General features: G+C 39.5%; 1 protein-coding gene across 1 annotated transcript in view; it reads left to right on the top strand.

Annotated features, from left to right (window-relative positions):
• Positions 1-27,472, top strand: part of LOC121511708 (inactive N-acetylated-alpha-linked acidic dipeptidase-like protein 2) — a 492,988-nt gene that overhangs the window by 200,109 nt on the left and 265,407 nt on the right. The window contains exons 7-8 of the mRNA XM_041790471.1: positions 108-251; positions 23,408-23,500. Of these exons, the coding sequence (XP_041646405.1) occupies positions 108-251; positions 23,408-23,500 (237 nt within the window). The remainder of the gene's footprint in view (positions 1-107; positions 252-23,407; positions 23,501-27,472) is intronic.

The following is a 27,472-nucleotide window of genomic DNA, read 5'->3' as shown; positions in this document are numbered from 1 at the left end:
TGATGTTACATACAGCAACGGATTACCATCAGCAAAGTCGACTGTAGACTTCTTTTTCATCCATCATAAATTCTTCGGATTAATTAACCTGTTTTTATTCTCTCTAGCTGATGTGTCACGAGAAGCTGGAGGAAGAATGACATCTCTATTGGTTCAGCCCATCTCTGCCTTCCTCGCAAAGACATTACTGTCCTCTCCATCCACGGGACAGGGAGACTCCTGCGTTCCTCTGGCCATGCCTCCTAACACAGGTAAATACCGACTATCTAGTACGATGATGACAGTACAGCTGTCACACATCCATATTTAACTGCTGGGCATATGCACTCATCCTCACATAATGACGGTGAATGTACAATTGAATCTATATGCATGCAGAAAGGTGTGCCATTACCAATACAAGTCAAAAATGCATTGCTTGTTTTGTGGAATAAAAAAGTTAAAATGAGCTTTCACTGATGTCAGAGAAACTCTGAATTTCTGAGTTTGCTGTATCACCACTGTTCTTCTGTATTGGAAGAAGCCAGTAAAGGTCATTGATTCATCTGGTTAGGATCCCCCCAGGATTCTCCCCTGTGGATTTAATCTAGGAGTGTCCACTGGAGAGGGGATATGCATACATATCTCTTATTATTTAGCTGAACACATCAGACTCCCTCAGGAGGAGCTGGGTGCAGAAATACAAGGTATGGATACTGTGATTTCTACCTGTGATATAGTCCAGAAGCAAACTGATCGTTTTTGTGTGAGGGTGTGGAGTTTATTCGGAAAAAAAAAAAATCCATTTAACTAGTGTTAGGAAAGATAAGAGTTGTTGATTATATTATCGTCTGTCCTACAGATGTCCTGCTGCATCCAATTACAAGCTTTGCAGGGAACCCTCTCAATCTGATTGAGAGCAGTATCTGAGCATGTGTATAAAGATGACTCCCTTATCTTTGATTCAGAGAACAGATTAAGTGATAAGACAATTATACAATCACCAGAAAAATGACAAGCAAGTTTATCGTGGTAATTGATTTTTTTCTCTCCAAATAAGAATGCCACCCATACTTCACTTTTTTTCAGTTCTTGCAGTCTGATGCTACAACTGTTTAAATTTATTTATTTCTCTCATCAATCTACACTCAGTACCCTATACTGACAAACTGAAAACAGCATTTTAGAAACGTTTACAAATTCATCAAAAAGAAAATACTGAAATATCAAATTGACATAAGTATTTAGACACTTTACTTAGTACTTAATTGAAGCACCGATATCAGCAACTAGAGCCTTGAGTCTGTTTGAGTTTGATGCAGCTAGCTTTGCACAGCTGGGTTGGGGATTTTCTGCCATTCTTCTTTGCAATTCCTCTCAGGCTTAACTTCAGATTACCCTTTAAGGATATCAAACCAAAGCTGGCCTCACACTAAAGGACTTTGCTAAAACTCTTGAAATACTCTAAAAAGCCTGACATCTGAGACCCCCTCACATCTAAAGAGTATTTGTTGGCAAGCCGTTGAATTTTTAGTCTCAGACTAAGATTTTGCAAAGACTGTCGGCCACTAACTAGAAGACTAGAATACTATTCTTTTTAAGATTATTTCCTATCATGCATCTAATGTAAATTTACAGCAATTTCTTGAGTTCTGAGCGAACATTCAGCTGCTCTAGATTGATCTACACTTATGTTCATATTTTAAAGGACGAAGTGAATTAATGTGATTACACACAAAACCAACTCCCATTGGTCGTGGACAACGGTTCCATACGACCAGACTTAAGACTGATGACAAAATCAAACACGTTTGATATTATAGTAACACCAAGACTGAAGAAAGACCACCTGTAAACGGCTACAGTTAAAACTTATGCCCACCTTACACCTAACAATTTTTTTCTGTGACTTTAAATCAGAGGAAAAGTCATCAGGTGTAAGGGCACCTCAGGTTGCAAATAAGACAGACTGCCTCCATTTATGTTACTGTAAAAGTAGAGGTTACAGTAGAGATCATCAGTTTATGAAGACTTGTATTGGACAAATAATGGTTAGACTCAATTTGAATTTGCAATGCAGGTTTTTAATGTGATGTCTTGTTAATGGAGCACTGGTTAGTTATTCATTTGGATGATTTGTTGGTGTTTTTAGTGGAGAACAGTGTTTGGCTGTTGTAGACAGCTAATGGAGCTGTTGTGAAGTTATCTGCTGTTTTTTTTTCATTTGTTTAACGTAGGCGTATTGTGCTACTGGCTGCATATGTGCATGGAACACTGCTTTATTAAACAGCTTACATTAAGACAATAAAAGAATGTCTTTCCGGAGTCATTTTCAAGGTCTGGTGTAATATGCATAAACAAGCAGGCTGTAATAAAAGGGTAACAACAACTAGAGCTCGGTTTCTTGCTGTTCTGCTGTTTTCTCTGTCCGGCTTTAGCACAGACATAAAGCTGTATCTCAGTGTTTCTGATTGTAGATATTTTATTGCTGTGAAATGCAGGTTGTTGGTCACATCAATATCTAAAGCAAATGTCAGGTAGTTGTTTTGAATGGACGGATTTCTTGAGGACTGCCGGTCCAGACGGATGGATGGATGGATGAATGGATGCTGGTCATTCTGGCAAGAGACAACAAAGTCTGATGAGGAGTTGAATGAAAAAGGTGATGAATTTAATAAAAGACCATTTTTAGGGTGTTCAAAGTGAAGTTGGTTTGGGTTTCCTTTTCTTCCAGCACACTGTTACACTTTACAGGATTTCAAACATAAAAAGCATAGTCTCTTTATTTTTCTTTATGAGCCTGAGCATGGAACAACTAACAGGACTTTACCAGAAAAAATCAGAGTGTGAGTGTGTTCATAGGAGGTTAAAAGGTTTTCATTATAGCCTGTGGCCCAGCCATGCTGTGCTTTAAAGCAATCCGTAAAATCTTAAAATCAATTGTATGGCTTACAGGAAGCCAGAGCAGGTGTGCTAAAAAAAACATTAAGGCATATTAATTCATAAATGCAAAAATGAAAAAAAAAAAACATAATTCAAACTAAAGGGATGTGTTTTAAGTGACTTCCTGTCCACATGCTTTCAACTTGGGTGCTGAGAATTGTTTTTTTAGTGCTTGTTTTCAATTGCCCACGTACGTTTCCTGCTCTTTGAGTACATTGAGTACATTTGCTCTTTGAGTGTCACAAAAATACACCCACATACCCTCCTGACAGCAGATGGTAGCAGAGAAATACATCACATGAATTGAGACCTAAAGAGCAAGTCACAGTTCTCATAAATTTGGTCCATAAGTCTTTCAATTGGGTCTTGTACCTGCATCATAGTCCGTCCCTTGAGGGAGGCATGGAGAGATACAAGAAAAGAAGAGGAACGAGGAAATGTGTTTTTCACATCGATTCTGCCATAGCCTTGCATGGGGAAAATCCATGTGTAATGACAAACTATTTCACAGTATTTTAGTATTTTGAGAAGGATAGTGGGTTTTTTTTGGTTTTCACAATCCATGCACCTGTACATGCCTTGCAAGTACAAATGCATATTGCATTAACGTCACTGTAAAGTATTCTAGGTTTGTGTATGACAGGCCACTGTGTTATGAACCCCCAGGCCAAATTTCAGTCTTGAAAAACATCTCTAAGTTAAAAAAAAACTATGCTCCAAAACCATGACAAAAGAGGTAGTTAAATCTTTTCTTGGATGGTGTGGGCATCTCAGTTGAATGTGCTGAAGCTATGCCCACTCACGTGAAATACGATCCTTTTCAATATAAAAAAAAATGCTTTTGATCAGAGCGCAGCTGCCGGATCAGAGAGACAGAATGTGGGGATTAAACTTACTGTTTTCTGGTACAAATCTCTCCGTCATGATACATTTACTATCTGTTGTCTACTGTGGTTGATAGATCTGGGAAATTTACCTTACAGCAAACAAAAACACAGCTAAGCTAGCTGTTAGTTTTCAATGAAAGCAGAGATATCGGCTAACAACAGATTGTACTGAGATGAACTGCTCTGTGATTTGATATCACTGTAGTATTAGGGTGGCAGGGTAAATCCTCATCAAGATTGCTGATGCCATAGGTACCAATATTTGCCCAGGCCAAATTAAACCAAGCCAGGAAAAAGATGAACAACTTTCTACCAGTCTAAATCAAAAATAGAGTCACACATCGATCTCTGTGTTTTCACATTTACATTAACCTTATTCCAACATATCTAGTGTGTTAAGACACAAAGTTTAGATTTCACTTTACAGTCACACACCAGCTATTTCTCACCAGTGTTTCTCTCTATCCATTTGCCATTGTCGTCTCTCTATTACATAACACCAATCAGAGATGATGTTGTTAGCGCTGAACAGCCTTTTTCTCTGTCTCACTGTCACATCTGACAGCCCCACCTTCATCACTCTTCTTTCACTTTGCCATTTGGTTTGTTTACATTTGTACATTTGTGCGTCAGAGCACTCTCTGCTTTAAAAGGTCAATGTCACTGACATCAGGGAACAAATCAAACAAAGCAGGAAATGCAATTCAAGCATCCTCGACCTTCTGTTGGGAGCCGTCTGACACGCTCTTGATTGTTGTTCACTATGACTCACTATGAGTTGAACTGACAGATTCTCAAGGCCGACAAGTGCAGAATCCCTATGAGTATAATGGAACTGAAACATTTAGTCTGACCACAGCTTTAGGTGATTCACTTGTGAGAAATTGTGAGAGTCATATTCTAGCCGCTACAGCATGACTACATACTAGGATTAGGTAAGAGCCCTTGAGACTACACGGGCTGTATCAAATAAGGAATAAAAAAGTTTGAATTCTTGGTTCCGGTTTTGCTGTCTGTGAGCTGTTGTTATTGTGCAGCTCTGCTCTATCTAAAAGGATCAGACTCACCACCGCCCACCTCTGCTCGCATCTCAGTCACACTGTATGGTGACTAATTCAGTTCATAACCTGAGGTCTCCACAAAATATGTCTCTGTTGAGTCACAGATGTGACCTGCCCACCTCAACTCCACTGAGCTTTCAGTATTACCGGAAATTTTTCACAGACACGTTTTTCAACTGACTTCACTTTTTTTCTGTCTTGTACTTTTTTTCCTCTCTCCCACTTCATAACTGTCTTCCCTCGGAAATGCCATATGATTTGAAATAATCATCGTCCCTTAAATGACAACACAAAACTAAAAATAATTTAAGTAGAAACTAGGGGTGTAACCACATGGAGCAAAGTGCTTAATTTGTAAATACCAAGGACCTGGAGCACAGAGTGAGTGCTGTTCTAGAATGTGTCAAAAATGTATGGTGCCCAAACAGACTAATTACAATAAACTTTTGAAATCGGCTAAAGAGAAGCCTGGAATCACCTCCTGACAGTGCCCGTCTCACTCCAAATGACAGCTTTCAATGTGCTAGGTTCCTCAATTTCAGCACCATGGACAGCGCTGCAAGCTTGTTGACCTGTTTTCAGCCCAAACATAAACACTTTTACATTTCACTAAAGCCTACATGTACACCACAGGCATTTAGAAAGTACAGAGAAAATGATGAAGACACCTACACACCACCTGCAACCAACAATAAGTGTTCAACACCGCACAGCAGCACAGCAGCAAATACTTGGCCAAAACAGCCATGGATCTTTGGGCCCGCCTCCCCTCTTTCTTCTTTACTCTGTGAATCAAGACACTGAAATTTCTTTACACCTTTTGACTGAGAGATTCTCCAGTATTTTAAATGTGAATGAATAGGACCGGTATGAGCTTTTGAAAAAAAAAACTCGGAGTGTGATTGGATGAACATTCTGTCTGTCACATCTTTACGGGCCAATCAGAGCAACAAACACGTGACGTACCCACTAGCAAGCCGCGCCCCTACCGAGGACTAAACTCCATAGGGAACTGCATAACGTGAACCATGGTGACTGTAGACATGTCAGTACATGACTTTTGTCGTTTTTGAAAAGAAAACAACTCACTGCTGTTCTTTATTCTTCTTTTAACAAAGAAATTTCGTCAAGTTCTGATAAAACTGGTGCTTTAGTGCGGCTATGCCAGTGTCTTCTGCCATAATTGCACCGGCCTCTTGCACCACATGAAGCTGTTCTACAGTGTTTTTATTTTAAATTTTTTTTATGCTGTAAAATGCAGGTTACTAGTCACATGGCTATCTAAAGTAAAGGTCCATTAGTTGTGCTAAATGGACAGATTTTTTGAGAACCACGGGCCATTTTGCCTGGAGACCATAAAGTCTGACGGAAACTCTGCTTCTCCTTATAGCCCATAGCATGAGTTTTATTCCCCAACAAACCCAACTGTCTGTAAACAACGACGACAGTTCCTGTCTGCTAAGCTCATGTTACTACCAGAGCTTTGATTGTACTACCTCATTCTGTCTTGTTGCTCTAATTGGCTAGATGAATGTGACATAAAGATCGTTCCCTTCCCAAACACTTTGTACGGGAGGTTTCTCAGATGAATGGGATACAAGTATCTGTCTATCTTGTGTGTCAGATTAATGTTTTTCAATTTACTCTATTTATCTCTCTCTGATTGGGCCTCCACTGGCTCCTTTTTGTTTTGTTTTTTGCAGACTCTCATTTGCCCTGCATGACGTCTTGTGATAGCAGCTAGCACATTTTTCCATGGGTGCTATCCACTGGTATTGATGGGTGGATGAAGCCTCATGTAAACTCTTGGTTTTTCTTTCTATTTGTGACAAAACAAGCTTTGAAGCTGTAAACTTGGCAAACACTGAAAATAGGGAGAATGTAAAACTTACAACAGCTGAGGAGTCTTTAAATCAAGAACAATTCAACAGTTTCTTTACCTAACAGTATACCACTGCTGTCTTCAAATGCATGGACATGAGAGTGAAAAGCTGAGGTAAAGTGGCACCCCCAGCCCGCCCTGCATCACATGCATGCCAGGAAGTTTTGAGCTGTAAATGAATGGGGGTGAATTTTCAATTGTGTTGGCTGTACTTGCAGTCATGATGCTGCATGTCAGAGCATTTTATACTGGCAGCATATTCGATGCAACTAGCTTTTTAGTCCAGAAAAAACAGTATTAGACTTTGTCTTACACAGGACTTTATGGTAAGATTGTTTCACTGCTGAGCCTGATTCTGATTATGAACATGTACCTGTTGCTCTACAACAGTTACAAGTTACATATTTCACATTAATTTTGATAGATTATTAAACCTAGCACCTTCTTTCTGAATGCCTTTTGTGCTTCTCAATGCCACTTGAGTGTCTTTTCACTTAAAAAGAAAAGGGAAGGCTCTTAGAAACTTATATCCTGCTTGATGTGGCTTCAAGAGCACATGGAATTAATTTATTTTGACCTTCCGTGCAGATAACACAAAAACATGAGAGGTTTAAAGCTGCAGAGAAAATGGTCTACATTTTATGCACTCAAAAAAACAATCAAGCAACGTTTGCCCTTTTGCATGTTTCAATTACATGACAAAATTCCATTTAATTGAGTTACACCAATAAATACTTCTTATGCAATGGAACTGAATAAAACTGAGATGAAAAGATAATAAAGATTTAAGTAAATATAGCTCATAGAATTAAACACGACAGTCTTTTCAATGGTTAACAGGTGAAAATGGGGGAAACCAGACTTATATCTGCTCAACTTAGTCCGGCCACACTCCACAGGATTTTAAGCCCGATTAACCTGAGTCTTTACCTTGTCACGTGATTTTTGCTGCACCTGTAACACATGCCAGGACAGCCTGTTGTGGAAGGACAGCAAGAGGATATCAATAGACATCTATGTTTGTTTGTTTTCTGAAGTCACGTGATCACCAAAGGTCGTTTGCAGGTGGGCAGGTGTGTGGTCTCCAGTGATCTGACACTCTGGCTGAGTATAGTGAGTGTGTTCAGAGGATTAAAGATGAAAAATGTTTTAAAATTGTCCTCATGTCCGTGGTCTCCCATGGTTTTAAAATCGTTCCAGATTTAAAAATTGTCTAGTGTGTGGCCGGCCTTAGGGACATGTGGACTGGATAAAGATCCACACTGTGTCCTAAAGATATGGGGGACCCTTGACTTTGATAGGAGGTCATAGATCGAGTTTCTGGACACTATCTGGACCTGATTTCAAGTACACAAAGCAGGGCCTGAAGGCACACATCAGCCTGGTTCATCACTGATGGATGAAATTGAATTAGCATGGAAAACTTTTGGTTAGATTACGTGTTTCCCTGTATTTCTGTGTTTTTGTTTACTTCTTCTTGCTTTAGCTTATCTGTGTAACCAAATAGAAATCCCAATAATTTACAAAGGCTACTTTATTTGATCTATAATAGATATTGATAGACAGTTATTTTTGGTACTTGAAAGCAGGCGTGTTAGTCTGACATGGCTTAGCTTATATTTTTTAGCTTATCTTCCTCACCTATTGAATGCTTGCAGTAGCTATTTTTGATATCATAGCTTCGTCTTGAGTCTTTATTAACATTCCATTACACACTTCTTGTTGAATAAAAGGTTTTAGGTGTCGTCTGTGGGCGGGACTTTTGTGGATGCAGTACTCATTCAACATGACAGGGACATTGTTGCGGCCCCCCTTAATAGCCAACACTCACTCTGTGAGTCACGCATTGTTTTTTTTTCTCACACTGACATTAATAGTCATCATATTAATCTAATGCATTAATGCAATGGCATTATGTAGGGAAAAATCCTTTTAAAAATTAGAATTCAGTGGAGTTTATATATTGACGTGCTCTCTCACCCTTTTCTCATTACATTCCCTTTTTATTGTAGTCGCCATGCTCTTGTTATTTTGTGCTGTTTAATTACTTGAACTGTTTTTTTTTATTGCAGTTCCATTTTGATTGCTCTGTAATTTGACTTGCTGCTTGCCTGCGCCTCATGGTCAGGTCATCATAAATGAGATGCAGTTGTTAATTAACCTAACGTGAATGAGGTGAGAGAAGGGATGCAGGGACTGGCTCTAACTGGAGGAGATCTTCTAGCACACAAAGGGGAATGAACAGAGAGATGCAGGGATTAAGTAGAAAAAAGATTATCTTATTTTTAGGGTTCAACATTTCTTCTTGAGGAAAAGGACGGAGCAGAAGGGCACCAAAATATGAGTGAATTAGAGAAGGACATTTGAAACCCTGAGGGTGAAAATAACGCTTTTGGAAAAATTACAGAGAGAAATAATAAAGTGGAGCAAGGTAATTGTTGTCACATTGGAACATAGAAAACAGATTAAAACAGGAAATTATTGCAACACAAATAACAGAGCAAAAGCTCAACTGCCTATGTCATACATGACAAATTAAAGGTTCCAGAAACACTGGTGCAGGGGAAAAAATACTGGGACAGGGCTGGAGTGGCTAATCTGGAAAACTTGGAGAATTCCCAGTGAGTTGGGCTGATTTTAGGGGCTGGAGGTCCGATGTACAGTGGAATTAACCAGGCTGCACTTGCAAGGGATGGGCACAGGCAGGAGCGCTCATTGTTTGAGTTGTGTTTCCCCTCACAAAATTCTCTCTCTCTCTCTCTTTCTCTTTCTCTCTCTCTCTCTCTCTCTCTCTCTCTCTCTTTCTCTGCGCTTGGTCAGGCCGCCCGTGCCCATCTGGCTGGTAACAGTACTGTTGTATTGGTTCTGCATGTACCTGGTCAGTGGTTAATCCCTCAGACCCAAGACAATCAGCTCTGTCGTTCAAAATCAATGACAGCAGAAGATTACCCACTTGGTCAAACAACTAGTCAAAAAGCTTATAATCAATGTGCCTGATTGTGTAATTGCAAGGAATTAAGCGATTTTACCAACTAATGTCCAAAACATTCATATCATTTGGAGAATGTAATGAGCAAGGTCAAAAACAACACCAAATACCACATGACTGTATCCCACAGGTGGCACTGCATTAAAAATGCCTTATCTGTGATGATATAGATTTGTTATTGAGTGACATTATGACTGGGTCAGCCAAAGGTGAGTGATGCACGCTAGGAGGTAAGATTAGCACGTGGAATCAAACCTACTGAAGGAGCTACTGTAGCTCAAGCTGCAAACAAAGTAAATGCTGCTTGTGACTAAAAGTTTTTCAGAACACAAAGTGCATCACAGTTCATTGCTTGTGAGGCCTTTGAGGCTACATAACTGAAAACCAGCCAAGGTGCCCGTGCTGACACTGGTTCAACACTGAAAGCACCTACAAGGTACAAGTTTGGTTGCCTTGGTGCCAAATACCCCAGCATACTCTCAGAGGTCTAGTCCGTGTCTCACTGGGTCAGGGCTTTTTTCAGCTCTGAGCACGCAACACATTTCCCCTGTGGCACTCAACCTCGCTGCACTCAAGGGTCACATGAACAAAAATATGTTTTTGCAAGGACCACATTCTAAAAACACCCTTTTCTTATTTGCTTTTGAGAATAGGGATAATAGATACAGTTTTAAGGAAAAATAAGCATGATCAGTACAATTAGGGATGGAGATCATTATTATTAGTGTACTATGTATACTGATACCCTTTGATACTCATTAACAAGTCCTTATTGATACCTCAGCTGATACTTTTCTGATTACTTTTTATCTTCTCACAGATTCTTACCTGTTTTAGTTTAAATTCCTCTTAATCTCTCCTTTACTCCCTGTCAACCTCATTTTATTTCCTTGCCCCCTGGCTGTTCTTTTTAATCGTTACTGTCTCCCTCACGTCATTGTATCAGTTTGAATGTTTTTACAATTTTACAGCTCGTTTTACCTCGCTTTACTGTCTGTTTTGCCCTCTTATTTACATTTTACTGCTTTTTCTCATTTATCTCCTGTTTAGTTTTTACTCCTCCTTGTTTCTCTTTTAATTTCTCATGTTTTAATTCTGGTCCTCTCGGTCTCAGCCCGTGCAGCTGGGTTCCTGCATTGCCTGGGTTCCTATTGTTCCTATTGTTTTATGGTACTTGGTGTCTGTGTCTTGCCTGCATCCTGATGATGTACATGATGTCTTAGTTGTGTAGAATGGCTTCATGTCTGCACTCTGATTGATATCTGTGATGTCTTAGTTTGCATGGCTTCACATGACATCTAGGTTTTGATGTATATTGATCTTGATGAATTATTATCTCATCCATATTCCTGTTTAGTTTCTTTAAATTTGTGGATTCTGCTGATGCTGTCTGCATGTCACGTTCTGTCTTCTTATCTTTTCTTTGGGTTGTTGCTTTGTTCTTCTGCTTGCTTCTGCACTTGTCAAAGCACTTTGTAAACCCATGTTTTTAAAAGTGCTATACAAATAAAGTTATTATAATAAAGTTATTACTTTCAGAAAGTTCTTTCTTCCCTAAAGAGTGAGATCCAGTCTGAAGTGTTAATAAACACTTCCTGCCATCAGGTTCAGCCCAAGCCTACATAAGGCCCTGTGCAGTTTTTCTTCGGGGTCCCCCGGTGGTGTGGTGAAGGGTATATGCAGGAACAGGGAGTATACCCACTTATTTTTTCGAGTTATAGAATGTACCCACTTCTGAATAAAGAGTATACCCAGTAAAGAGTTTAGAAATTAAGAGTATTCCCACCTCTTCATGGACTACTACACCACTGCACCCAACCAACAGAGGAAAATACTCAAAGTAGTCAAAGAAATCGTCCAAGTCCTGGACTCTAAGTTACACTATACTCATTTATTAGATAAGTGTGCTGAACTGTCTTTTCAGTCTGCTGATGCACATCTCTAAACATGATTGTTTTTAAAGTCTCACTCTCACTGGCATGTATGCACTGCACTCAGCTGCAAGCTGGACTGTTGTGAATCTGAAAAGATCTGTGATTGTTTCTGAGAGAACAGCAATCCCTCCACTCCTATGTCTCTACTGGGATGTTTTAGGTTGTACCTTTTTGCTCACAGATGGAAGAAAGGGACCCGGCTTCCTTCTCTTTTTTGGACTGTGTGTCTGTAGAGGTCTGTTTTGGAGGCCCTGATGGTCCTGATGTCTGGAGGAGTTAACTTTGGTAACTGGTCAGAAGGAGATGGATTTCTTCTCTTTCATCCCCTTCACAGTCTATAGGAGACCCACCTCATCAGCAGTGAGTAGTAGCAGAGAACAGGGTTGGTTGTCACACTCACTATATCTTGCCACCAGAGGGCACAGGTGGCATGGTGTGAAAATTTCCAAAAATGGGACCAAAGCTTATTTACATAGTCTCCCTGGAGTAGGACTGCTGAACCTGAAGTGAGAGGACTTTTTTGTTTTTAATGTCAAATTGTAAATTTTACGTTCCTCAGTATTTTTCTCCAAGGCTTTTGTTGTTACCCTTAAGGAGTGTGAAGGGAAAGCTATAGTTTAGATTGTTGTTAGCTAGCTAACTTGTTGTTGGATGGTTGTTAGCCTTGATGCTGGCATGGAATTCCAGTTGGGGTTGGTTGTCACATTCTCTTCAGGTTTGGTTGTCACATTCTCTTTGGGGTTGGTTGTCACATTCTCTTTGGGGTTGGTTGTCACATTCTCTTCGGGGTTGGTTGTCACATTCTCTTTGGGGTTGGTTTTCACATGCTCTTCAGGGTTGGTTGTCACATTCTCTTTGGGGTTGGTTGTCACATTCTCTTCGGGGTTGGTTGCCACATTCTCTTTGGGGTTTGTTGTCACGTGTGATAGTTTAGAAGGCTCTTATTGTAAAACCTTTTTGTTTTGTTCTTTTGCTGCCTGTAGGCTGGCCTGAAGATGTTCTTGTTCATGTGTTAAGATCCAATAAGTTATGTACTTTTCAACTTGTCAATGCAATTTAAATGGCTGCAGATGACTGTGCATAGTTTTGGGGGGGTATTCAAGAACACTGTATTCATTTTGAACACACATTATGTAAATCATCAACATAAACATCAATTCAAACTTTGAAATGTGAGATGGGGTACTGTTCATTCTCTACTTTTACTACCTTGTCGTGCGACAGGGTCTGAAGCAGTCACTTCTTTTGGCTAATACCTCTGGCCAGCTGAGCTTGCCAGCATGTTATAGGCTTGATGACACCTTTTAGTGTTGGTCTTATTCCAAATGGCCCAAGTTTAGTAGAGATAACCAGGATAGCAGTCATGGCATATTCAGGTAAACTGTGTGAATCAGTGTGCTCATTTAGACAGAATGCATGTGTGTCATAAGAGTGCCCAAGAGAGATGAGACTGATTTAGTATTACAGGATAATTCCTGCTTTCCAGTGGACCACACTGCCATCTTCTGATCCAACATTTTCTCTCCCTGACTCTTCTGCCATTCACTTACTCCTCACTCACCCCCCCCGCTGTTTTTGAGGGGGTATTTTAGGTAGTGGTCATCATTTGTTGCCAGCATGTTTCCCCACCATACATGCGTAGGCTCTGTCCATTTCCATTTGTTCGGCAATAAATCCAAGCAGCTGGTCACTGACTGGAACACTGCTTTCTGCTGTTTCCCATGTTGCACAGATAACAGTGACACAGACACACAGGGCCGTCACTGTCATGCACCCATGCTTTCTGAGTCGGTCACATGGGCAATCAATAATGCAGCACCAAAAGCAGCAACCACAGACATGAGGACAATTGATCCTTTGGTGCAAAGAGGCAGATTGCACAGGTGTGTTCATCTCTTACCTTGGTTTTGTTTCAAACTGCAAACTCAAAGTACCTGGTGTTCTGGACCATTTTAAAGAAAAATCCCTTGTATTTGATTTTAAGGCTTTTAGTGTCTTTATTGATAGTTTTTGTGAAATCCTGTGTTAGTAGTCCCTGTCTGTCAGTAGATACCTTTCATCCGTCACAGAATCTGAATTGTCAGTCACAAGCCATTCCAGCTCCGCCAGAGGTACTGTTTCTTTTGATCTGCACATTTTGAGTGTGCATGTGCCCAATCGCATTTATCCCCATTCTCTGAAGACTCGCATCTGTGTAGACCCCGCGTAATGTTCACCATACGGCTGTGCAAGGTAGGCTGCTTTTTGAAGCGGTTCCATTACATCAAATGTGTTCAAAAGAGGGAGAGAATGGGCTCAAGAAAGGGAGAGAGACTAAAGGGAAGTTAAAGAAAGCGAGTGAGAGAGTTGTAATCTGTCTCCAATCGATTGGCTGCACCTCTGACCACTCTTGGGATCCCTGCTATCATTTGTTTCCATCTGTCTGCCTCCTTTTATTTCGCTTCTCTCTTTGTAATACCTGCTCTCCTTATTTTTTCTCTTTTAATCCGCGTTCAATTAAGTCTGGCTGTATTGGCTGGCCACTGGTTAATTGCTCAGGGGCCCTCCATGGAAATCCACAGACCTTAAAGATCCTGCAATGCGTGCATATGAGTGTGTGCATCCATATCATTCTCTTCTTTTCTCGGGGGATATGTGTTGCATTACCCAGTTATGGACTTTTTAGTGTGTGATAATTATCAGTTTGATTAAATGCATGAAATGTTCTTGCCATCCAACGCACAGCCAATAACTTTAACTTCTAGATACTTAAATTTTCTTTTATTACTTTTTTTTCTATCACATTTTTAAATCCATGATGCTCATATTGTAGTGGTGCCAAAGCATTTCAGACCCTATCTCACTCTTAAACCTGTTTTATACTTCCATGATGAATCTGTGCATACACTGGTCTGCATAGTTCTTGGCCCATCCATGTCTCTGACACCTCCTCAAACTGTAACAATGCAGTCCACTGGATAGAACCAAGTGGCCGCAGTCTTACAGGCTTTTTCTGTGTTCTTAAGAGTGAGATAAATGCCGGCAGATAATAATATGAGTCACAACTACTTGTTGGGATTCAAAAAATATCAGACCTGGATTCCTCATTCATGTGTCTTAGTGGCTGAAAGAGTGCAAAAAAAAAAATGCCCCCGCCCTCTCAGTAACCTTGCAAAGCAGATAGACTGGCCAGATTTCAACTCTGTCATCAGGCAGATCCATTTTGCAAAACTCCAATCAGAAACAATTGTGCCAGGTCTGAGAACTGATTGAACCAATCAGTATCATTTGAGGAGAACGAGGTGGTAGTGATAGGCTGGGTTTAGTTGTGCTGAAAAATGGTAGAAATAGCATGCACCGGCAAAGCAGAGTAGCAGTTTTATCAGACATAATCCACTTAGGCATGAGTTTGCAATAGTTACAGGCAGGGTCTAGTTGTATTGCAACCAGCCAGCAATGACTGCCATATAGCAATAAACTCAGACATAGCTTTACCTGCAGCTTTTATCAGATCTGGACAGCATTTCTTAATCCAAAGAGGAGCACTGAACTATTCTGAAAGCCTGTCTTGGCAAAGAATGTGTTTTTGCTATTCTCCTGACAGGCAGGACAGGTATGAGTTGAATCCACCAGAGGTCATGTGACTTACCTGAGTTACCTAATTCTTCCTTGTCACTCTGATTGGCCTATAATGTATGTGAAAGACACAACATTTGTCTAATCACCCTCTGAGGATTTTTTGAAGAGTCCTGCTCTTCCCAAACACTTTGTATGGGAGGTTTCCCAGATAAATGCGACATATATCCCATTTTTCATCTTCTCTGATGTCTCCTTTCTTTTCCTCTTTGCAATAACTAAGGTATTTTCCACTCCTCTATATTTTTGTCAGAAAATAGGAATTTTTTTTTAACAAGCACCTTAGCCCTGCTTAATGTAAAGCACTGTTCCTTACTGCTTCATTGTATCTTAAATACTGTAAGAAGGCTCACTGTGGTAAAAGCCTCACCTCTTTGTGCACATTTGCACTCATTAATCTTTTAGCTGTAATTCAAATCACTGCTGTTAAATGCCTCACTTCATATGCATATTTGCACTTATTAATCCCAATTTTGTACTAAAAACTAATTTTATCTATTTACTGCACTCAAATTCTGCAAGATAATGTTTTAACCGTAACTCAAATGCTTTTAAAAAGGCTCGCTTTGGTAAAATGCCTCACTTCTTATACATATCTGTACTATTTAATTTACTTGCTGTGCTAATCACTAATTTAATTTAATCAAATTAATATACTCAAATGCTAAAAGTAATTAATCAATTCACAGTTACTAATGTGCTGTAAGAAGGCTCTCTGTGGTAAAATACCTCACCGCATATGCATATTTGCACTTAATAATCCACTTTCTGTACTTATAACTTTATTTACTATATTCAAATGCTAATCTATTCTCTGCAACTCAAATACTGTAAAAAGGCTCTCTGTGGTAAAAAGCCTCACCTTATACAGTATATACATACATTTGCACGTATTAACTATCTTAAATCGTCTTTTTAACCCAATTTTGTGCCCAAACCCAACATAATACTTGATTTCAGCTTCAGTGGTTTCTTGTACACACACAAGCAGAAAATATGCCAAAGAGAACTGGTAGAAAAACAAGACCAGGCATCAGCATGTGAATGGGGGATTGCAGAGCAATGTGGACACACCAGTGCCCAAGTATGGCATGCTTACAACAGCATAGGCTACTACAGTGTAGTTTTAATACAGACTACAACTATAAACCAGGGTTTACTGATCTCAAATTCACTTAAATGGGGTTCACGCTGCAGGATATTCATGCAGATCCAGGGTTTTTTTTTTACCCTTCCAGCCAAAGTCAGCAAAGGCAGGACAGCTACCTGATGGTTTTAAAGTTTATCTTGACAGAGTTTCCTGTGTCGTGAGGCGTGTTAAGATTGAGATTTTATTCTCCCTAATCTGTCCAGAAGATGGTCAGGGCTGCTCTGACTAAGAATTTTCATATTTATGATCAGAAATCCTGTTGTGTAAGGGGAATACCCAGGTTGGCCAAGCACATGCTCGGTGCATTGTGACGTGAAATGCCACAGTAGCTGATCAGGAAGCAAACTGAAGATGGAAGCACAACAAACACAGTCATGGCGATGGTAATAAATCTGTAGCATAAAGTTTAAATGGAAGTGGAAAACAAACTTGTTGATTTGAGACAAGCTCATGCAACATGTCCTGAAAACATATTGCAATTGAATGTGCAATTAAGGAGAGGAAATTATATCAGTGGATGTAGCAGGTGAGTTTGAGCATGTGAAATTTGGAGTTTTGAGAGTGAAGACTCTGGTTGTCAGTGTGGAGGGCTGTGTTGCTGTGCATCTCATTACAAACCAGGCATGATAAGAGCAGCACTGTTAGATATTTCACTTTTCATCATCATGTGTGGAGTCTCTCACATTACCAGAATTTTTCAGATTAAAAAAAGAAATCTTTTGACGGGTGCCAGACTTTACACAGAAACCCACAAATTCATTCTATACCTATCACTTTGTTTAAAAAATTACAACCGAAGAGCTTTTTTTTAACTCCGGTAAGTCAGCTGTGCCTTTGTCTCATTTCTCATTTTCTTCTGCTAAATCATAAACTTCCATATTACTTTTTTCCTTCTCAGTCTCTCAGTCTCCCACTCAGAACAAATGCCAAAAGTGTAACAAATTTCCGTAGCAATTACATTGCAAAGCCACAGAGGCAGAGGCGAGTGAAGCAGAACAACTTGAAATGGCTTTATGGAAAGGACTCCCAGGCCCTTTAATTACACCACTATTGATCATTCACTTACTGCCTTTTCTTCTCAATTCTGCTCTTAATGCCCTGCAGAGAACAGGGCAGAGTCATGTGAGTATAGACTCCGAGATCATATAGAAGCTCTTTTTATGATATGTTTAACTGTGAGGGGCCCTATAGGTGATAGACACACTTTAGTGGCATGTCATTGAGGTATTTTTCACCACAGGTGGTGTTTCAAATTCCCTGATTCAGTCATCAATGAAATATGAGCCATGCTTTATGGGTATTAATGCTATAGTGTGGAAACATCTAAAGACAGCAAATCAATGCTTTTACAATTGACTGGATTTCACAATTTAGTATATAGACAAACAATGTCGTGATTATTAGATCTTTTAATGCCCACAAGCATTTGATACATGGAATTCATTCATCTTTTCTTTGACATAGCAATTATCTCATGCCCCCTCTATTAGATAATGTCTTTATAACTGACTGATCATGCATCAGTTATACATCAACCATAACTAACTGGGGTTCCTCCTTATTCTACATCGGCCCTACTCTTAACAGCCTCTAGTTTTTTTCAATTTCGTTGCTTTTTGCAACTTCTAGTCACTTTTTACACAGTTTGCCACTTTTCAACCTTTTAACCACTTCCTTTGCAACTTGAAACCCATTTTTGGCACTTTAAATCCTATTCAGCTACTTCTTATTTCACTTTGTACCTCTTTTTGCCATCTTTTACACATTTATGTGACTTCTTTGTCACTTAAGGCCCATTTTTTAAAACTTTTTGCCACTCCTAACTCATTCGTGCCACATCATTTGCGACTTTGTATCCATTTTGCCACTTTTCAACAATTTCTTAAAACATATCACCACCTTTTTGTCCATTTGTGCCACTTAGTTTGTCTTTTTTTAACCACTTTTTGTGATTCTTTGCCACGTTGAACCCATTTGGACACTTTTTGTCCTTTTTTGCCACTTCTTCTGCCACTTCAGACCCGCTTTTTTCCACTTTTACCCTTCTTCATGGACACACAATGCCAGGCTAATTAGCAAATAGCAACAACAGCTACACTCACCAAGCTGATCTGTGTCATCCAACCAGCACTAAATGATGCTGTCAACTCAAAGTTTACCTCAACCTCTGATCAGGACATCATAAGCAGCACTTTGTCTGTATAACTTTATTTGTAAAGACATGAGCCAAAAAGCTGTTTCAGGCAATGTTAGAAAGGCTGTTTAATCCACATTTGTCTGTACTACAGTGGTGCCATTCATGCAGAAGTAATGCAAAAATATTTCTTACAAATGCAAATGGCCTGATAGTAAGAGGAAACCAGAATATTATATGAGAAGTATGAAACAACAGCAAGAGAGACAACAGAGTTTAAAGTTTACAAAGTTAAATATCACTGTGTTTGCATTTATTGATTACCAAATAATTATAAAAATGTGAATAGACTATTTAAATTGGATCTCTGAGGAATATATATATATATATATATATATATGGGGGGCAATTTTTGCCTTTATTTGAAAGGACAGCTGAAGTGAGAAGATGGTTGTTGAAAAGAGTGACGTATGATGTCAATCCTTTCAATCTGGGTTCATTTTTTATGTGATTATTAATAGAAATTAAAGCGTTATTTTGCAGCACTATTAAGTGACATTTTTGACTGGTAGCTGCATCAAGACAACTTTAGCTTATAAAACAACGCTGTTATATCAGGAATTTTTCCATCATAAAAGATCCAAATCAAACAGAAGTTGACCCTTAATGATGTACTATACCTCTGAAGTATTTAAGGTACAATTGTTTAAATAGCTTTGACTGGGAATTAATCAGTCTGTTATGTATTTTCAGGAAAACTGTACTTGTTTAAAAAGTTCTTTTTAGGTCAGTCATGTTTGATGTTCTTGAGGAAGACACGGGGTTAACTATCTGCGTTAACTATCCTGCTGCCCTTCTGCTTACAAGGAAAAGAACTAAACATTTCATTGGGGAAATTGTTATTAAAGCTCAGTTTGATACATGACAAAGAACTGTTGAAATTATCTTCTTTTTAATTTTAGAATGTACTGTTCTTTTTTGAAAGCACAGGGTAAAAAAGGTGCGATCTCTGGGGAAATACTAAGGTGAAATTGAAATATCTGCCTTCACATTTCATTTAGCCTGAGAACATCAGACATATATAGTCCCTTTAAATATTCTCATAAACTATACAAACGTAACATAGTCACCTCTTACCTGTAGCAGCAGCCCTATCTATAAACCCATTCATCATGAGGGAGAATTACTCTGTGACAAATCTCTCGCTGCCCTCTGTGCGTACGTCTGCAGATTGAATACACAAACGGGGCCACATGTTCCATCCCTGCTCTTTAGCCAAAGTCATTTGTGCCAATGTCAAAAGTGATAAATGGGTTATGTGGCGCCTATGAGAGAAAGCAGTGAATTTTTATAATGTATTAAAAAGGAGCGAGGAGACAGGCGGGGAGGGATGGAGGACGGCGGTGCGGCTGGGAGAGTGGGCTGTCATGCTGTAGCGCTGTGCTGTAGGCAGGGGACCTCTGTCACACACAGTTTGAGCTGCTGCTTCACATCTTTACTGGCACCTCGGCTGCATTTCCCTCAGATATCCCGCCATCGTCCCCCCCCAGAGCTCACAGCCGTCCAGCAAGGCAGCAGAGCAGGCAGACACAATATCAACTGACTGCTCTGTCAAGAACATGGTACGGCAGAGTACAGTATGTTTGTGTCTGAGGGAGGGTATTGTTATTGTTATCATTGTGAGTGTCACTTTGTATTTTAGACTTTCACATGAAGGTCAGTCTTTCATTAGCTCATTTAGGTTGTTTTTAACTGAATTATAAGGTCTGAAATAGTACCATCATGATGTTATTGAAGACAAACTACACCCACACCTTTTTTTTTTCAGGTGAAAAGCTTTTATCCGGGTATTTACTAGCGCTGTTGATCTCTGATATTGAGTTAAAAGAATCAATATTCTATATTTTTCATTGGAATTGCACATGTTGACAAGATTGTTGGTACCCTTCCATTAAAGAAAGATAAACTCACAATGGTCACTGAAATAACTTGAAACTGACAAAGTGAAAATAAATAAAAATGTACTTAAAATCAACTAATGAAAATCAGACATTGCTTTGGAATTACAGTTCAACAGAATCATGGAGAAAAAATATCTAGTATACTCGATGTATCGTGGCTTTTGCTTGGCACGATGTATAAAATGATTATAACGCAAATATCAAGTATAAATTATGTGGACGTTTTTAGCCGTCAGCGTGTATTTCTCGCTGAAGTTTCGCTTGTCCCTGAACACATCTCTCTTACAGCAGAGTGCACACTCCCCCGCCCATCCAGAAAACTCTCCTCCACACATGTGCAAGACGCACAGGAGAGTGAAGGAAGCAAACAGAGTGGCAAGGCGGGTTAGCGGCGTTCAGAGACAGACAACAAGAAACAGTGCTGGATCTGTCCTCTGGCAGTGGTTCAAATTGAAAAAGAGGTCGAACTCAACACGGTTATTGTTAAAATATGCTGCAAGATGATGCCGAGATAACGGCGGCAGTTACACAGCACATCACCAAAGACATGACCCCAGTGTTGTTGAAAAGATTTAAAATCTCGTTAAGACACTCGACCCAAAGTATGATTTTCCTAGGCGTGAACATTTTTCGGAGAACTCCCTGCCAGAGTCATACATGTCAGAGAAGATGGACAAATGCGATCCACTTTTCCACAGCTATGGAGGCTTATCTCAGCTTAACAGTACAAAAAGCACAGACAATGAGGAGTTTAAAAGTTCCTTAAACAAGGTCTACAGATGCTCTCATGTCATGATATTGTCAGAAACTTGTACAGCATTTATCAGCACAGATTACGGACTAATGTAATCAAAACTGTGAGCCTGATTGGTGGACTAGACTGCAGGGTTTTAGCCATCGGCTGCATGCAGGATTGGTGAGTTTTGTGTAGGTTTGCTTTACCCTTAATGAGGAAAAGAGTAATTTCATAATCAGCAATAGTAAACATAACACAGAAACTGTTGATTTCGTCGACTTAGATTATGACTAAAAATGTAATTTAGGTTTCATTAGACATTCCAAATCCGTGATATTTCTCCACTAAGGGTAAACTTGTCATAAAACAATGCATCTATATCTCTACTGCCTCTCAGCTGTGGCAGGGTGCGTAGAGCACACTAACATGATTTGGTACCAGATTTAGGCAACAAAATAAATGCTTGGACTAAAAGTAAATAAAAAACTGTGACTTTATATGGACTAAAACTACATTAAAATGTTTTTTTCTATTTTTTGTCAACTAAAAGTAGACTGAAACTAAAAAGGATAGAATTGACTAAAATGTGACTAAAACTAAAAGACATCTCATCTAGAGACTAAGACTAAAATTAAAAATAGCTGCACAGAAAGCATTTCAGAACTTTCCATATACTATAAAAGACTATAAAGACTTATTAAACAGTATTTATGTATTTTGATTTATTAGTAAAAGACTGAATTAAGTCTTTTTAAACAGTGTGCTAAATTTTACTTGATATCGATTTTTACCCTTTTTGCATACAATTAAAAAAAAAATACAATAAAACAGTCTATTTACTCATTCAATACTCACATTATACATCTACTTAGAGGACATTTACAAAAATATTGTGATGGATATTGTGTATCACGAATATATATATATATATATCGGGATATAAATTTTTGGCCATAATGCCCAGGCCTACATGGTATGTAGAAAGCTAAGGAGACAGTTGTCCCAGAAGATTACTGTAGAAAGAAAACTGTAGACAAGCATATTAAAGATAGATGCTATGAGACATCCAAGCAGCCTGGTGTTTCTGTCACAACAATTTCACAGATTATTCTGAAGTTTAAGGTCCACTGGACTGTGGAATTGAATAACATTATTTTAGGGAAAATAAAAGGTCTGGTCAGGCATGAATCTCAATGTCTTTGTTTAATTGGTGCAAGGCTGGAGCTGGAGATTCATGACGTAGCATCTATGGTAATGTTTAAAAAATATTTGTGTTATTTCCCCATACATATTCATCGCATCTCTTTTAATATGGATTTTAATAGGGTTAGAGACAAAAAAAGACATGCCCATAGTTCTGATGACAAGGGTTTCCTCAGAGGAATGAGCTTCTGCATGCATTTGTGTCTGTAATTAGAGCTGTCAATTAACTCTCATTGGCTGACATCCAAATACTTCTTGAAAGTGAGACATTGAAAATGGGATAGAAAGAGTTCTGTGTTTCAAAGGGTGTGTATTTTTAAATATCTTACATCCAAACATTAAATCATTTATCCTGTTTGTGTCACTAGGGAGGATCTCTGCTCTCATTGGGTGATGAATGGGGCTGACTGTATGTAGAGAAACATGTAGTCTCAGTGGAAAAACACAAACTTTATTCCATTTCAGATCTTCTTTACATGTAATTTCTAACACCAAGCCTTCCAGTGAAAGTGACAGGATGGGAACAAATCAAACCTGTGATTGACTTGCCTAATGTTCACTCTTTAATTTTGAAGAGTCTTTTAATAGGCTGAGCACTCCCACACTGTGAACGGAGAATTGTTTAGATCTCACCCTGATCTCTATTTGTTTTCCTCAGAATGGTGTACGTTTAGATTTATACAGCCACAGCATATTTGACTAAGACTGTGAGCCATGCTGGTTTCAATTTACCCTCTCTCTCTGGGCCATTACTAACAAAATAAGGTTTCAATATTCTGCTTTATCATCACACTGGGGACAAATTTAGATTCAGCATCACTCAGCAGCTCATATAACGGCTTCAAATTGGCCAGGGCCGGTCAAAATTACCAGCATGTTTGAAAATGTATTGCTTTTCTGCATCTTATTTCTTTTTCCCTTTGTTCTTCTTAGAACGAAAGAAGATCACCCTGACCGTTGGAAACCAGCTGTCCTATAAGAGAATCTACAATGTTGTGGGATACCTGAAAGGAAGGAGGAACCCAGGTTGGTAGATTTAGAAGGTTTGATGCAACATCTCATGACAAACAAACCCCCTTAGTGAACATGATGATGGTTAACGGACAAAAATGACTGATACTATTCCCTACGCAAAGACACAAACCAGTTAAAGTGAATATATAAACAGATGCTACACTGACTGATTCGTAATACTCCTTGATATAGTATACTTTACAATACTAATGGTAAAATGAATTTAATTCAGTTTTACCTCAATTTATAAGGCTTAATTGGCATGGAAAAACAATCAAACATCTTCACAGTTCACGTAATGTGAGCAACATATGCACACTGTTGCACAGGTGGTGTGAAAGTGCAGCAGTGTTTCCTCTTCCTGTTGGCTGCAGCGGGTGCACAGTCTTTAGGGATCCAGCTATGTCTTTGGCGTCCTCTTTCGATGGTGAGATTGTGCTCGCAGAGTCTGTACACAGTCAAAGCAGCGCTGTGCTGGGCCATGGTGCTAGGGTTTCTATGCACCGGTATGTATGTGCACATCAACATGTAAAGTTCTGTCATCACTATTAAAGCATCTTCACACAGAGACAGCAGTGCTGCTGGTGGGAATGGACACATACTCTTAAAGGATTTGTTGTAAATGTGCTCTTTTTACTCAGAATACTTCATCCCAGAGATGCTTGATGGGGTTATGGTTGGAGCTCTGTGTGGGCCAGTCAAGTTGCTCCACACCAAACTCATCAAACCATTTTTTATAGCTCTTGCTTTGTGCACTGGGGAACAGTCATGTTGGAATAGAAAAGAGCCATCCCCAAACTGTTGCTACAAACTTGGAAGCATGGCATTGTCCAAAATGTCTTGGTATGCTGAAGCACTGAGATTGCTCTTCACTGGAGATAAGGGGCCTGACAAAATTTCATTATGTCTCCTCAGCCAAACTTCACAGTTGGCACAGTGCAGTCAGGCAGGTAATGTTCTCTCTTGTCACAGAACATGTTTCTACTGCAACACAGTCCAGTATTGTTGTGCTTTACACCACTCAGTCCAACACTTGATATTGGACTTGGTGATGTGAGGCATGGATGTAGTTGCTCAACCATGAAAGTTCCATTGCAGTTTTTGTGCTTACATTAATGCCAGTTGAAGTTCAGAACTCCTTAGCAATGGAATCAGCAGGGCAACAGCGACTTTTGCAAAGCATGCACCTGAGTAGTCATTGACCCCACTCTGTAATTTTATGTTGTCATCTGCTTTGTGGCTGTTGCTGTTGTTCCTAAACACTTCCACTTTCTAAAAATATCACTTATTGATCATTTTACAAGCCTGTGGCTATGGGTCTAATTGTAACACTTGAATTCAATAATTAACAGGTGTGGCCAAATACTTTTGTCCATATAGTGTATCTGTCAGCAGGCTTTCCAAGTGCATACAATCAGGAATTTTGATCACTAACAAAATATGGGTGAACCTCAAAGCCTTAAACCACATATTTAATAGATTAAAAAAAGTGATATTCTGCTCTGAAATGCAAATATATTACTCACTTTACTTCATAGGTTATATCATTCTAAATCTGGAGATGTTATTCATTTCTGTATTGCTTTTACATTACATCATTTTCCTTCCCTTTTTTGCTTAATGTTTAATACACCACAGGCTGCATCAACTATCCGATAGTTCCAAACGTCATTTGATGGGAGAAGCTGTAACTTGCACTACTGCTTCTTCAAACTAAATTAGAGAAACCCAGAAATGTGCATTTGAGACGTTATTTTTCAAATTTAATTTGCAGGACTTTATCTTTGATGAATAGTTCTGTCACATGCTCTAAAATACCTCACTTTTTTCTCTATTTTATTGTACAGAGTTCTTGCACATTATGACACTAAAGCCTTATCCTCTCTGCTTTCTGAGAATTAGCTCTATTACTCATACTGTCCACAGCCACGGAGAACAAGTTGATCTGATTCATGCTGAAAACACACTGAATCGCCTTAAGAAAAATTATCCAAGGCTGTGCTGCCTGACACCATCAAGCTCATTTAGATATGTGTGAATTGAAAAAGCAACACTTTCCATGCCACCTCTAAGTGTAGGTAGGAAGATGTCTCACAGCTACCTCGACTCTGCATTTGCAAGAGAAAGCAGCCAGAATGATTCATGTGCTTTAGACTGTTTGTGACAAGAAATGAGAGTGGATTTATGTTTAATTCATCATCTTATGATTTATTAGTGATATTATTTTTTTTCAGGAACAGCTGAACTTAGTGGAATACAATGTCATACCTCTGAGCTGGTGAAAGCCAAAGCTTAAGAGGTATTGCTATTAAATAATGAAACTGCATTTATAAGGATAAAACCACATAGTTCACAGTCACACTGAGTGTTGTATATTTAAGGTTTGGCATTCACACACACTGCTGTAAGTTTCCAACAAGTGACGTCTTTGGAAATTTGGAATTTGGAAAATGATTAGCTTGGAATTTGAGCAAAAATAGATAGAGTCCCCAGAGGACCCATGAGACTCAATTGCAGTGTGGATAAACTAAAGCATCATTTATTTGGGTTTTGAGAAAGGTGGAGGTGACTGAACCTCACGTTAAACCCGTGCTTGAAAACATCATCTCCCAAGAGCCTTTTGTAACATTACCTCTGTTGCTTACTCATCCTTTTAGTCTTTTCAATACGAACCTGCAGTGTTAACTAGTTGTTAAACATGGTCCTACCTTTAAGCCTTGCGAATCCCAGAATGCTTTGAAAGTAGCTGGCAGTGCACACAAGGCTGGCGTCACCACTTTTAAACACCTTTTCTCCCTCATCCTGGAAATTTCATCCATGAAACAAAAACAGGGTTTTATTGTTATGTAAATACATCTGTTATAGATGGGGCTCAGTAGTGCATCTCTATTGGGCTTGGTTACACAGTAACAGGGGGCGGAACATTTGGCACTTCTTTGAGGCACCTTTGATAGCAATTACAGCCTCAAGTCTTTTTGAATATGATGCAAGAAGCTTTGCACACCTGGATTAGGGGATTTTCTGCCTTGCAAATCCTCTCAAGCCCAGCCAAGTTGGATGGGGACAGTCACTGGACAGCCAATTTCAGGTCTCAGGGGTCAAAGGGCTCTGGCTGGGCCACTGTAGGAGCTGTCTCAAAGCCACTACGGTGTTGCCTTGGCTGTGTGCTTAGGGTCATTGTCATGTTAGAAGTTGACCCTTTGGCCCAGTCTGAGGTTCTGAGTGCTGCAGGACAGGTTTTTTTTTTTGAGAAAATCTCTGTACCTTGCTCCCTTCAGCTTTCCCTTAACCCCAACCAGGCTCCCAGTCCCCGCGGGTGGAAAGCACCCCCACAGCATGATGCTGCCACCACCATGCTACACTATTGGGCAGGTGATAAGTGGTGCCTTTCCTCTAGACATTATGCTTAAAATTGAGGCCAAATAGTTGAATCTTAATTTCAACAGACCTGAGAATCTTGTTTCTCACAGTCTGAAGGTTCGTCCTTGTTTTTTTTGCAAACTCAAAGCGGATTTCCTGTTTTTTGCACCGAGAAGAGGTTTCCATCTAGCCACTCTGCTCAGATTGGTGGAAAGATGCAGTGATGGTTGTCCTTCTGGAACTTTGTCCCATCTCCACATCTTTGGAGCTCAGTCAGAGTGACCATCGGGTTCTTGGTCACCTGTCTTCCTAAAGGCCCATTTACGCTCAGCGTTAAATACGAATCTGGATATGGACGGAGCCTTCTGTCCGTGCTCCGTGTTTATTTCATCCGTATTTCTGCACGTTTCCATAAAGCTTATGGATGGGCCAAACGGAGTAGCACCACTGGAAACCGTGTGGGCAGTGTTGCTGTCACTGATACGTCACTCTAGTGAGACATAAAGAAGGAATAACAATGGCGGATCTTTTTGAGGAAAAGTTGTGCGAGTTGGTTAGAAACGCTGCCTCTGTTTTTGTCTTTTATGCAAGAGGTACATTGTCAATACCTCCTCCACAGTCGCC

The sequence above is a fragment of the Cheilinus undulatus genome, linkage group 7 (assembly GCF_018320785.1).
Source record: "Cheilinus undulatus linkage group 7, ASM1832078v1, whole genome shotgun sequence".
Classification (NCBI taxonomy): domain Eukaryota; kingdom Metazoa; phylum Chordata; class Actinopteri; order Labriformes; family Labridae; genus Cheilinus; species Cheilinus undulatus.
The sequence above is the reverse complement of the archived record's forward strand: the minus strand, read 5'-3'. Positions and strand labels throughout refer to the sequence as shown.